The sequence below is a fragment of the Equus asinus genome, chromosome 15, assembly GCF_041296235.1.
Source record: "Equus asinus isolate D_3611 breed Donkey chromosome 15, EquAss-T2T_v2, whole genome shotgun sequence".
NCBI classification, from domain to species: domain Eukaryota; kingdom Metazoa; phylum Chordata; class Mammalia; order Perissodactyla; family Equidae; genus Equus; species Equus asinus.
In genome coordinates, this window is record NC_091804.1 from 8,113,720 (window position 1) to 8,128,200 (window position 14,481).

The following is a 14,481-nucleotide window of genomic DNA, read 5'->3' on the forward strand; positions in this document are numbered from 1 at the left end:
TTTGAAAAATTTTGCTTGCAAATAGGAATTTAAATTTGCAGTAGTTCAACAAGCAGCTGTGCCTGACTGCTATGCTCAAGACACTGCAGATACTAGGAGTCCAGAATAGGGTTCTGTCCCCAGTTTACTTACCTCCTTCCTCGATTTTCAGGTGTATTTTCTGAGGCTTTAATCCCCAAAAGACATTTTTTTTTTTCAGTTCCTAAATCAGTTTCTCAGTCTGTAGTTCTTAAAATGGAGGCCGAGAATCCCTTCGGGTCGAAAACTAGGCTTGGGCAAGCAGGTGGGGGGAAGCACCCCCTTCGCCATGACCCACGAGGCCCTGTATAATCTGGCCTCCCTGCTCCTCTAAAGTCACCTCCTGTCACTTGCTCTCTTCCTAACATACCAGCTGTTCTCTGACTTTTGAAAGCGCTAACCTCATTTCTAATTCAGGCCACTGCGCTGACTTCCCTGGGATGCTTTACTCCAGGCACCGGTATCCAGGTCTCTGGCCAAGATGCTTCCATGGACACACGAGTTTAACAGGGCCACTCCCTGCACTCCTCCAACCCAATCCACCCATCACTTGATGGTGGCACACCGTCCTAAAGCATGTATCGCTGTCTGACATGCCTTATTTACTTAGCGGTGGTTTGCCCCCCAACACTACAATCAAAGCTCCATGAGACAGGGATCATGTCTAGCTTGTCCCTCGCTCTATCGTTAGCTCCCAGAAAAATACTTGGCACTCATAAATAGGTATTCATTGAATAAACGCATGATCCCCTGAAATCGTTTGCTTAGGTGTGTACACGCACCTATACTTTTTTTCTTCAGGGGAAAGTCCCCAGGTTTTATTAGACTTAAAAAAATGTTCATAACATCGCCCAAAGTAAGACTCATTAAATTATTAGGGAATGGTCCCCAGACCAGCAACTTTGGCGTCACTTTGTAGAAATATTCACTCAGACCCTAACAAAGACCTGCTCAATCTGAATCTATGTTTTAACAGGATGCTCAAGTGATTCGTAAGAATGTTAAAGTATGAGAACTGCTCAAGGGCAAATCACATAAAGCAAACATCTTTAGTCAGGGCTTCACATTCTTCACTAGGTCTCTGCTGGATGCAACATTTTCAAGGGACAAAACGCATGTTAAATACCTAAACAAAAAATACTTTAAGCCGTAAAGTTTAAAACGGAGATGTGAGCTTCTCACAACAGGTTCCAATTTTACACTATCTTCTATTTATCAATATACTGCCCTTGACAAATACAATTTGAACGAATGATCTAATCATTACAACCTACTTCATTAAGGTAGAGAGAGATCTGCTTTGTTAGTTCTTAACCATGACTCACATTGAAATTACCCAGGGAACTTAAAAAATACTGATGACTAGGTTTCCCACATGGAGATTAGGATTTAAATGACACGGGGTGTAGATTAGGCATTGGTATTTGAAAATGTTTCCCAGATGATTCTAACACGTAGCCAAAGTTGAGAACCATAGCATTACATAGATAGCAACATCCACTCCCTCCAAACGCCCCTTGCAACTCCCACTCCCACCGGTGGGTGAGAAGTGAAGGTCAGAAGGTCCTAATTTGATCAAATCTTCTTCAAAGTGTAGCTTAGCTCCTTTTTCTTTCCCCTTCCTCCCTTGTGAAGCCCTGCTTTCTAGAGTTTGGTTCCATACGGGGAGACTTGAGCAAATAAGCACATATATTAAGGTTAAAGCGACTCGTGGAGAGTTACAAAAAGGAAACGGGGAAGGCTAGAATAAATTCCATGCTGGGGGACTGCAATTAGAGGTACTGTTGTAAACTCATTGTTTTTTATATAACTGTATAGATATGTCCATAGATATATATTTATAGATATCTCTATAAAAAATTAAGATCATGAAAGACAAGGAGAGGCTGAGGAACTGACAGGAGACTAAAGACGTGACAACCACATGTGGCACAATCCTGGACTGGATTATTGGGACATAAGCAAAATTTGAACTGGATTGGCTGAACTATTGATATTTTCTCATCTTGCTGGTCATGCGGCAGTTATGTGGGAGGGTAGCCTTGTACTTAGGAGAAACACACTAAAGTATTAAGGGGTAACGAGGAATCAGGTCAACACTCTCAAATGGTTCAGAAGCATTTATGGGAGCTCTGTGTACTATTTCTGCAACTTTTACATAAATTGGAAATGGTATCTAAATAAAGCTTTCAAACGTAAATCAAATGTCACTCCTTTGCTCGAAATCTTCTAACAAAACATGTCTACCTGTATGTGAACGTATGTGACTTACATGTGAACGTTCATAGCCACTTTATTCATAATAGCCCCAAACTGGAACCCAAATGCCCATCAACTGGCAGAACAAACTGCTCATGGGTGCAATAGAGATGAACCTTGGCAGCCGACCAGACAGGGCACAACCTGGTGATACAAAGCACATCAGAGGCTGCCTAGGGTCGGGGATGGGGGAATAGACTGGCTGCAAAGAGGCACGACAGGGCTTTGAGGGGTGATGGAACATTTTACATCTTGATCATGATTACACAACTGTATACAACTGCCAAAACTCATCAAATTGAACACTAAAATGAGTGTACTGTATGTAAATAACTTTAAAAATCCTCTAATAGTTCCCCAATTCACAGAGCATAGGCAAGTCCCTAAAAAGGCCTACACAATCCCCTCCTCGACTTCTCCCCCACCTACTCCAGCCACAATGACCTCTCTACCTTCGCTCAGACAGCCGTTGACTGGGGGTGGGTCTGTGAAGTATTTTCTGTTCTCAGACAAGCTAACGACAGCCACTGAGAGTAAACAGCTAGAAAACTGAACAGCAATTGGCACTGCTGTAAGAGCCAAGAGCATGGTCCTTTTTCTGGTAATTCAGTTAATATATCTGACAAAAGCACATGAACTCAACAACTAGCTTATTCAGAAGAGTCATACTCTGAATGTGGCAAAGTTTTAGGAAAAATAATTATGTTCTCCTCCCTATATATGCAAAAGAGTGATGTGATAATCTACTCAATTCTAAAAGTAGTCATTTCATAAGTATAAAAATTTTAATAAGGAAAAGTTTTGTTCAAAGAAATATTAAAAGAAGAACACACAAAAAACGATCAATAGTGTCACTTTACTATGTGCTATCCATGCAAAAAATTGTCCACTTCTAAAGATATCCATCGTTTTATTAGCAAGGGACTAAATCAATAAGCTTAGGTATAAATCAAACGCTAAAGAAAATGAGCCCTGGAAACATTTGAACACTGGTGTTTAAGAATTACAAAGAGGCAGCAAGACTAGGATTGGCAACCCTTTGCAAGTCAGCCTGTCTTCAAAGATGATCGATTGTAAAATCTTTCCCTTGGAGGTCTTTCAATAAAGAGGGTAGCTATTAACCAATTTCTTTGGGAACAATCCTGCCTCAAGCGGATAAGAGCATGAAATGTGAGGTCTGAAGAGAGCATTCCCCTGCCTTCTGTTTTACCAGGAAACAGTACATACAGTTACTCCTAGATGGCCGTTACTCAATAAACACTGAATGAAAAGATTCATGAAATGTCTACTACCAGCCAAATACTGTGCTCATTTATTTGAAGAAGAAGATCAAATTTAGATCCTGCCCAAGTCTTAGTTTCTTTTCTTCTAATATCCAGGATGATCATTTTTATCAATACAAGACTCATTTAAAAAAAAAAGACAAACTCCAAGATGGCAGTTCGTATGCATAAAAAATAACACTACAGAAAATCTAATCAAGGGCTTGATCTAACTCTCCTTTACTTTTATTAAAATGGTTCAATGTTTCTCTACCATTAGCTGCTCCAAAATAATACTAGAAAAGCACTCTATTACAGTTCTGTTTCCTTACGGTATGTTCTAGACTAGCAAAAGTATTTGGTGATAGGACAGTTGAGCTAAAAAATGAAGTATTATGTATAGAATACAAATAAAAGTTTACTGTACAAAATTAAGGCCTTCATATTTCATACTTCACTAAGGCTAAAGAAAGACTAGGCAATTTTTTAAACCCCTCACAAAAATTTCAGTTTCACTTTCTCTCAAGCCCCAACTCTTAAAATGGCCAGACCAAATGTTATCAAAACAAACATTATAAATAACACCAAGTCCTTGAAAAGACAACTCTCCCAAATGTCATTTCTTGGCATAGGTGATCTTCATGGCATGAGACGGTGTGATCTTAAATCCTTGTAAAGCATCCCTGGCAGCTCCAGCCTGTCCGTCATTTTCAAATTCAACAAATGCAATGTCATGCCTCCCAGGTACCAAACGTACTTCCTTGAAACCAGGAAATCTAAAAAAGAAAAAGAAAAACAATTTATATATATGCAAATATATGAAAGATATCAAATACGTAAATGTTCATTTTGTGTTTAAATTTGTTATATTTCCTGATATTGGTCCAGGAAAAGTATCACATCCAAACAAGAATCCTGAGGATGAGAGTCTAAAACGTAATTAATACCATGCAAGAACTGCAGGAACAGTAAGCTAATTCTATTTTTGTCATTATATCAAAGCTTTGTTTCCTGTTTTACTCATCAATCAGAATTAATAATTCAAACATTTCAGGTAATTTAGCTTTTTATTTGCTAAATCAGCAGACTGGCTTCAATTCACGATTAATCCCAGACCAAAGCAATGACCCCGCAGGGAACTGTTGTTGTGACACACAGATGGACTCAACCCACAGACGTCCCATGTGTCCTGCAGGAGGCTCTCAGACAGACTTGTTCATGAAAAGACTTACTGATTAAACAGCATGGATAACATCATCTCATTAGTCTCTTCTGGTAAATTATTAAGGAATAAAATATAGTTTGGAGGGTAATCAGGGACCTATTGAAAAGAAAAAAGGCAAAGTTAGCTTTAAGTATACAAAAGATTGTAAGCCATCTGGCTCTTACATTAAAATCTAAACTTCAGAGAGTTACATTCCACAGTTTATGAAGGCTTATGAAATCGTACTACATCCAACACTAAAGCTGAAAAACAATTACACCAGAAAAACAAACAGAAACCTAACTGCAACTAAGAAAGCAGACATTCAAGTCACTTAACACATATTTGGAAGATCACAAATCTTATTAACAGCTTTTAAGTATTTAATTAACAGTATTTAAAGTATTTAAGTTTTAAGCACCTGGAGGTCAGCTGTAATTGTAATTTTAATTTTGTCATCTGGATTACAGAATTGAAAGATCCTAACAAAACTAGAGAAGGCAGCAATGTCATCCCTCTTCAGCTGGTGACCCTAGTAATAACACTCAGATATTCTATTCCTCTGAATTATTATTTACTACCTCTCAGCATTTAAGAAAGATTACCACTTAGAACCACTACTTGGTGACTTTTAATGTTTTCTGCAAGTAAATGAGGTACAGATAGCATCCAGTTACATACAAGTAAGCAGAAACAGGCACGGCTATTAAACTATCAGATACTGCAGCCTGAGGTTACAGGGCACGACAGAGAGACGGTCCTGTGGACGAGAACCTTGTCTGCAGGCGCATTTCATGAGGAGAAAAGATGAAGTGTAAGGAACTTATAGCTGACAGAATTAAGCTGGCACTTGTGAACTGGCCTATAATTATAGAAGAACTTCATAGTAGACAATATAAGAAAACACAAATAACTTAAAATCAGAGGAGGAAAATCTCCACGGATTCAAGGATCCTGCCAGACTCCAGCACCCGAGGAACCATGTAGGAAACCATCAGTAGGTAAGTGAGGCTTTCTCTTCAAGGCCTTTGGCGAGGAGATTTGGTAAGGACTTTCTAAAACATCTGTATAAGGAGACTTCAATATATTGGTTCTGAGGAAGTAAGAGCAAGGGTAACTGTGAAACAACTTTGCTCTGTGAGAAAAGACGGCTGCATGCTTCTGCTGACTGGATGGAAGACAGCTGTGACCTGGCCAGACTCCCCAAGCTGTGGGTCTGCAAAGCCCTGGGCTATGTACATACGGAGCGGAAAACAAGAACGTCTGCTCCTGGCCAGCACAGAGATTAAATTCTGTCATTTTGATTCCATCCTTGATACAATACGGAAAGCAAGGAATAAAGTCAGTCAGGTTTTGCTTTCTCCCTCTTAAAGAAAATTAAAACACTTTGAGGAATGAGTTTCTATATTAAAATGTTACATAATTTAACATCTTATGTTTTTTTGATGGAATTATTTTCAGTTTTTAGAGACATGCAAGTTATATATTGTTATTGGCTTATAATTTTATTTTAAAAAGTAAGTGCTCTATGGAAAAAATATTACCTGAGGATTTGGTGTTGAATTTCCTTGGGTATTCACTGAATTTGGTGTTCCCTAAACAAAAGGAATAGGGAAAGTTAAAATTTCCAATCGCTCTAAAAAAGTTGGAGGTGTTCATCATTACTGCATGAAAACAGTATTGATTTAAACAGATTTCTTATTCCATTTAATTTTACTTTAACAATTATTCACGTATTTGTCAGTTATTTTTGAAAGATCTAGCCCTACACTTTAAAGACTATATCATAAAATTTAACCTCTAAGCTTTAAAATTGTGAATATATTAATATCATACATTTATAATATATAAGTATAAAATTATGGAGAAATATATGGAAAAACCAAGAACCAAAAACCAGCCTTTCTTACTTTTTTAAACAATTAGACATAAGTCAAACATTATATTCAGTGAAACTCATTTCTGATCACTTTCAACCCAAAAGTAACTACTTTTTGGATAATTTCACTTTTATCTAGTATTTTACATTATATTTTGAATTTCTGAATTGTTTAAAGAAAGGAGCTTTGAGTGGAATACTCATGATTAAAGATAATATCTACAGCATTACTTACAGGCAGCAGAACTTGAGAAATAAGCCAATAGACATTAACATATTTTGCAGAATCATGGAACTAAATGTCATGCAAATTCAAATAAAACTGTTCAATATAAATCTGCATATGTAAAGGTTTATATTGTAAGTCGGTGCTTAAACATAGACACTGGATTAGAACTCAACCACTCCAGGTTCTCAAAAGTCCATTTACACACACATAACATGCATGTGCACACACACACCCCTCAAAGATTATCCCTTGAGGGGAAGACAGACTCCCTGTTAAGTTTTTAAGACTAAAAGAACAGGACCTTCTGTCCATCTCACCTGACCAGGCTTTTTGTTTGCAGTTGTCGCAGTCTGTTCCACAGTTTTGGCTTTTTTCTTTTCTTTTTTCTTTTCTTTGTCAGCAAAAGTGCCACGCATTTTAGATATTATATCAGAATCTGTTTTTGCATACTGGATTCGCTGTTTTAATCATGTGAAAACAGGTTACTTTTCATTATGCTGAAAGCTGTTTACACTAGTCATTAATATTTCAAATTTCATTTCCCAAATACACTGCAAGCTAATTTTAAACACATCCCTAAGGAGATCTGTCAAATACACTGAGAGCCAAGTGAAAATAAATTGTGGCCTATGATTCGCAATGTAGACAAAGTTGGATTCAACTGTGTTTATCAGAAGAAAAATCACAGACTTTCATATGGGAAAAACAGGTTTGAAGTACCTGCACGACTGCTTCTCTCCATTTTATAGAGAAAACTGGGCTGGAAAGTTGTGTATCCTTTAGCAGGGACTCTCTAGGGTCAGGATGTGTCAATCATCTTATGCAAAGTATCGTATGGAAGTGCTCATTTCCAAAACTAAAGTACCAAAGATTGAGAACAACTTTCCTTTGAATCTGATTGTTTTTAAATGAAATGACTAATCGTGGCATCAACTCAAAATTTTAAAATGCTTTGAAAGGAAACAAAAAGATGGCATCACAACTAGAGCAACTAGGCCACTTGCTTACTCTTTCTAAGCCGCAGGAACAATATGAATCAGGGAGACGACAGGCAAGTGTTTCAAAACACTGTTCTAGGACACCACTTCATAAACCTTAATGTGCCTTCCAACTACCTGGAGAGCTTGCAAGACTGCAGATTCTGATGCAGTGAGTCTGGGTGAGGCCTGAGATTCCGCACTTCTAACAAGCACAAAGGGGATGGTGGGGTCCACACTTCGAGTAGTGTGGCCCTGGCCTAAAGCATTACCACACAGGTAGATTTAACACCAATTAACTGTCCCCAAATTTTTCCTAGGAGTTAAAACTGCTGCCTAGGGTGTGCCTATCTGCAAACTGCAACTTTCACTTCAAGGAAACACTTCTCTGGAGCTGAAAGAGCTGAAACTACCTCTGATCACAGCAAAACACAATGGTCCTACAAATTACTATGATTGTCTTACATAGCAAGAATTTGGTCTCGGTCTGAAGGGAAGAAGTGACATCCTAAAGTAGTGTATGAAAGCAGGAAACTCGTCAAAACCAAGAGCAATTCTTCCCTTTCATTCACTTCAGCTAGAGATTAACGTGCTGGGGAACAAGAGAGGAAGCGGCCCACAGCTCCTCCTCGGACCTGAGGCTTTCTCTGGCTGCTCCGAGGGTACTTATCCCTGCAAGCAACTCTGCTGGTCATGCAGGTCACCATCTAATCAAAAGGACAGGCTTAGACTAACTCTGCCTTGGTCCCAAGGATTCCCTCTCAACTCCCCTGGGTCTTCAACCTTCTCCCTGACCTGAACAGATCGTGGGCGACCTTGTGTCTGTTTTTATGACAGTGTCACCTGTGAAAATCTCTGATCTCAGCCACTGCTCTTAGCTGGCTGGTCTAGACCAGTAGTGCTCAAACAGAGGCGATTTTGCCCACCAGGGGACAGCTGGCACTGTTGACTGGAGATGTTGTTGGCTGACATGCTGACACGCAGCAGAGGTGAGGGATGCTGTTAAATGCTCTACAATGAGCAAATAGTCCCCCACAACAAAGAACTGTTCAGTTCAAAATGTCCAAAGTGTCAATGTTGAAAAACCTTGATCTGGAATAAATACCTGTAAGGGATAAAAGTCTACCCACAGCTTAGAGAAGGGGCAAGATTTACATTTATGCCGAAGGTTTCGTGACAGAAGCCCTTAGGAAGATGGTTCTAATTTACTGAGGAATTTTTGGCATTAAATAACTAAATGTCCTTGAATTACACAGTAATTTTCTTCTGAGTTCCAAGTTACAGCAAATTTTCTTCATTTCTGATTTAGTACGTTGGAATTAAAACAGAAGAGTAACTAAAACCACCTAAATAAATAAAAACAAGACAGCTCGAAGAACGTTCTTCTCTGTCTTCCAGGATGCTGGAGATTTGGCAGTTATCTGCTACCTTCCTGAAGAGAGAGAATGTACCTCCTAAAATACCTCCAATATAAGATCAGTCTAACGGATTTTTCCCATTGATTTAATAATTAGTTGGCCAGGTGAAGCCAGTGCCCAACACAGCAAACAATTTCCAGCTTTTCTGTATTTGAGTAACAGGCACATGCAAACTTATCATCTCAATTCAACAAAACAGCCCTGAAAAACCTCTATGGGAAGCAAGTGTTCCTCATATTATTGTAATTTTAGATCTAAATTAAAACCCAGTTTTATGCTCTTGCCAGCTGTGATCTCAATTATGCTATTTCTTCATACTACTAAGAAACATGAGCTAGTTTCAGGAAATGCCAATTAACTAAAAACTAGGGTATGTAGGCATAATCCCCCAGTTTTCTGGGGTAGACCTTTCCACACAGATGGTGCCCAGTCGCGTAGGAAATGATGGGAAAAGGAGAGCTAAAGAGAAGATAAGAAGAAAACTTGCTCCAGGAACAGACAAAAAGCGCTCGGTCCAGAAGTAAACAGTGTAGTAGAGGGGTCCTCAAACTACTGACCACAGCCAAGACGGTCTGTTTTCGTAAATTAGGTCCTGGCAGAACACTGCCACACTCATTCATTTGCATACCATCTAGGGCTGTGTTTCCTGCTATAAAGGCAGAGTTAAGTAGCTGCAACAGAAATTATCTGGCTCACAAAGTCTAAGATATTTACTATCTGGCCCTTTACAGACTCCTAGTTTAGGAAAAAAAAAATCACAATACTGAGTGTTAGGAGATAAGCTTCCAAAGTCCTTATGCTGCCACTGGTAATATAATTATAAACCAGATAGGCCATTAACCTTTCTGCGCCTGATTCTTCATTTGTAAAATAAAGAGATTAGACCAGTTGTCTGAACTGCAGACTATGGGCCAAATCCAGCCCGTGACCTGTTTTTCTATCGCATATGAATTAAAGACTTTTTTTTAAACAATTTTAAAGTTACTAAACACACACACACACACACACACAAATACACAACAAAAACTGTATGTGGCCCACAAAGCCTAAAATATTTATTGTCTGATCCTTCCTGGAGGTTTTGCTGACCTCTGAATTAGACCAAAGAATAGGCAATCTGCTTACATTTTACAGGGGGTGAAACCAAGCACCGGCACAGAGCCAGTTAACGGTAGAACCAGAATGAGGACCTGGGTCCTCAAAACTCTGGGCCTTGACTCTTCCCCCAACACCCACCCCGTCACATTCCAGTCCCAGAAAAAAAGCACTCTGAACATACCCAAGGTACGGTGTATGCACTCACATGCACAAGCCCTTGCTTTGCACTCTGTCTCCGCCCTGCTCCAGTCCTCCACCATCTCTTACACCGACAGGCGCCTCACTGAGCTCCCGACTTCCCTTCTGGCCCTCCCACAGTCCAGTCGTCATCCAGCAGCCAAACATGAACCTCATTATGTCACTCCTGAGTTTAAAACTTTGCATGTATAACTAGTTCATTTTCATTCATTGTCATTCATTAATAAAACCTATGAATTTAAGTCTATGAATTTTCCTTAGATCATTGCTTTACCTGGAATGCACAGCTTCTGATATATCAGTAATTCCTGAAACTTCAGATTAGAGTTCCTCTTTGACCCAGGATTTTTGTTTTGTGCTGTTTCACAAGTTTATGAACAGAGGTTTCTTTTTAATCTTCTGAGCTATTAATTTCTAGTTCTTTTGAGATAAAAATATTGCCTATACAGACATTATTTTTTAAATATTCTATATGTTAATGTATTTTGTTTTTGTCCACTTGAACTATCATAAATCAAGTGCATTATAAACTCTACTACTGTGTTCCATAAAAAATGCAAATAAAATAAACCCAAACTTGTTTTAACACATAATTAAAAGTAGAAAACAATAACCATAGTTTCAAGTGTATTTTTACAAATCTACTATACCATTAATATCAATTAAAGCCAAAATATTAAGATTGACTTACCATTGGTTTACCATAGAATGGAAATCCTTGTAACTGTCTCAAGGCGTTAGTGGATGAGCCCAGTTCCTTAAAGATAACAAAGGCTTGCCCTCTCATCTTCATGGTCTTTAAAGCCACAATATCTACCACATGGCCAAACTGAGAAAACAAGGCATACAGGGATCTCTTCAATTCTGGGAAAAATGAGAGGAGAAACAAGCTGTGAATGAAACAACGCCAAAACTCTTCATAAAATGACACTGCATGGAGTGCCTCCCCCACCATGTACTTACTTATTGATACAGTTACAAATGTTAATGAAAACATCATACTATTCCTATTGACTAATTTAAAAAGTTATCTGAAACCATTTTATCTTTGAGTGAAAACAGATTCAACACATTTTCAGACCCTATTTTTATTTTTAGAAAGCCTTAAAATCCTTACACAAAAAGAAACAAACCATTATTTCAGGCACTGAGAAAGATGACTAGACGTGAGGACTCGAAACAGTACCATTTTCAAGACGGCAGTAATTAAAGACACTTTGGCTGTGAACAAACATTTTTAAAAAGTACTTACCTTCTTTCTTAATTTTGTCATTCATGTTGTTGATATAAATTGTATGATTTGGTCTGATATCCATGTTTTGGGTTAAATTGTTCAAACAGTCTGGAGACAGTAACTATTCTGTTAAAACAGGAAGGATTAACATACTGTAGTGCGGCATAAGGACATAACAGAGGCGTTACTAACTTTTCAATTCTCTTTCAATCCCAAATATCAGAAATTATCAGTTTAGTGGTAGTCTTTAAAAGCTCTCCAGCACTTGCTAGCCCTCCTTCTTAAACAAGAGAACAGTTCTCAGGCTCCAAACTTGGTAGAGCACCAGCAGCCAGCCAAATTTTACTAACATTTCACTCAATACATTTATTTTACACTATCTTTCAAATGTGACAAGTGATGCTGTTCTTCCATCTGCCTAATGAAATAACTTTTATTTTTTAATCAACTACTTTAAAATTGAGTAGATCTGAAGAAAAGTGAAAAAGAAACTAGCAAAGGTATGCCCAGTAAAAATTATTAACATAGAACAATGATGAAGTCTGCTACGCACTACTTCATGGGTACATTTAAAAAGGGCTTTCATACCTATTATTTAATTTATAAACACCATCTCCAGCTGTCCTGACTCCCAGATTAACTGGAACCGACTTGAAAGAATGGAGCTCAGAGAGAGCAGTATCCCAGGATGCTTAAGAGCTCGGATTCTGGTACCAGCCAGAGCCGAATTCATATCCTGCCTATACTTCCTACTAGCTGCTTGACTGCGGGGCAAGTTCCTCAGTCCCTCAGGTCCACATCTGACAAAGGGGGATGGTAACAGCATTCACCCAAAGGAACTCAGAAGACTAAGTAAGATAAAGTTCTAGCACAGTTCCTGCGCAGACAGTAAGCACTTAGAGCACCTGTTACTAATGGCTGTTACAAGTTAAGGGACTTGCCTAAGGTCACACAGCTAATAAGCAGGCCTGAGAATTCAGCCCTTGTCTTCCGGTCGCTTGCACTTTCCTTTCACACTCACCTCACTACTTCATTTTTTACACTGTCTTTAGCTGCAAATTGTGACCCTGCTTTATTTCCTTGGGTGCCCCACATGTTCACAAATATTTACACTGCAGGTGAAGAGTATATGACTGACAAGGGAAGAGCCCACGGACGGGGAGGGAACGTGTGCGGGTTACAAGGTGAAAGGTAACACTTCCAACACCTGCGAGCCCCGAACCTGGAGGAGTGGGGTCGCCAAAGACGAGAGGGAAGTGACAGAGAGCTCAACGGAGGCAGACAGATCAGCGGAGAGACTCTTGGACTCTCTCATGCAAGGTGTGCTGGTGGCCTGGACTAGTGCAGGGCCACCGGGAGTCGCCTCCTCAATCCCAAAGGGGCCTCTGGAAGGCACCGGAAGGCGCACAGCGAGTTGTAAACGCCTCGCACAAAAAGGGACGCCAATTATCTTCCACTGCGTTCCCGCGAGCGCCCTCCCGCCACTCCAGACACATTCGCCCACTGCCCGGCCGGAAGCACAAGGAAGCGGCCACGCGATCCCCGGCCCCAACGCGCCCCACCGGAGAAAGGCTCCTAAGTTCGGGGGGGGGTCCCCGGACCAGAGCGCCGGTCTCCGTCACCTCCGCGCCCCCTAGCCGAGCCTCCGCGAACCCCCGGCCGACGCGTCCCGGCCCCACCACCCTGCCTCGTCTACGCCCAGCTCCCACAGGGCAGCGTCGGCCGCAGCGGCAAGCGGCAGCGAGGAAGAACGCACCCCAACGCACCCGAGGCCCCCGCCGCGCGCCGTACCAGCCGAAAGCCGGAAACGGAGCCGCGTACCGGAAGTGACGCTGTCACGCGCCGCAATCGAGCGCCGACAAGTCGGGAAGCCGAGCACGGAGTCGATCCATGTCCCGCGGACTCCAACGGCAGCTGGCCAAGTCTCTGCGCGTGCGCACACCTGGCGGGCGCGAATCGGGAAGGAGGAAAGGGAGGAGCTTGTGGGAACCGTGTAGGATTGGGCGGGACTCCTGGCGCCGTGGAGAGGGGACGAGGAAGGGCGGTGATTCCTGGCCCCTTCCAAGACTTTGCGCGGCTTTTACCCCCCACACAAGGGTGCCTGCCATCTTTCCAAATCCTATGTGGTTTTACAGCCGCCAACTACCCAGGCAAGAGCCTTGGTTTCGCCCTTCGCTGGGCTCTGGCTGCCCCGGTTTAATATCACACCCAGGGCAGCCAGTATCCCCACAAGTCAACTTCGATTCCAGGGACTCTGAGGGAACTCTCCTCCAACACTCTACGGATGAGCTTGAATCCCAGAGGCAGCTCAGTTTGAGGCCCCAAAGCGGAGGAATTGATATGTCTGTCCGCCCCTCTCACCTGATGAGGCAACAGCGCTCCACTGCTAACCAAACACCTGTAAGATCATCTGCCTACACTCACTCAGAAAAACATTAATTTCCTATCATTCTTCCCACTCTCTCATCTCCCCACAAAATGTCTACATTGTTAGAGGGTAATAGAAGTTGTTGGTGTTTAGGCCCAGCTGAATGGGAATTCCAAAAAGTGCATGCATTCATTCATGCATTCATCAAATGTGTGTACAGCATCATCCAGAATAGGAAATGGTGATAATGAGCCAAGGAGAATCCAATCTTGTATATTGCCCTTAACTAACATCTCTCACCCTCCATTTCCTCATCTGTAAACTATGGATCATAATA

General features: G+C 40.9%; 1 protein-coding gene across 8 annotated transcripts; it reads right to left on the reverse strand.

The window, feature by feature from the left end:
- Nucleotides 1–3,114: 3,114 nt before the first annotated feature.
- Nucleotides 3,115–13,725, reverse strand: SNRPB2 (small nuclear ribonucleoprotein polypeptide B2). 8 transcript variants are annotated; one of them, XM_070485532.1, is made up of 8 exons: nucleotides 13,533–13,579; nucleotides 12,365–12,576; nucleotides 11,795–11,902; nucleotides 11,234–11,406; nucleotides 7,169–7,309; nucleotides 6,288–6,338; nucleotides 4,772–4,860; nucleotides 3,115–4,315 (listed from the first exon to the last, which is right to left on the reverse strand). In XM_070485532.1, exons 3-8 carry the CDS (start codon nucleotides 11,856–11,858, stop codon nucleotides 4,156–4,158), a joined length of 678 nt encoding a protein of 225 aa, XP_070341633.1. In that variant the 5' UTR covers nucleotides 11,859–11,902; nucleotides 12,365–12,576; nucleotides 13,533–13,579; the 3' UTR covers nucleotides 3,115–4,155. The 8 variants fall into 8 exon arrangements, with proteins under 8 accessions (XP_070341633.1, XP_070341634.1, XP_014685183.1 ...); XM_070485533.1 differs by having other exon boundaries at nucleotides 13,339–13,540; XM_014829697.3 differs by lacking the exons at nucleotides 12,365–12,576; nucleotides 13,533–13,579 and adding an exon at nucleotides 13,598–13,725.
- Between the last annotated feature and the right edge of the window lie 756 nt (nucleotides 13,726–14,481).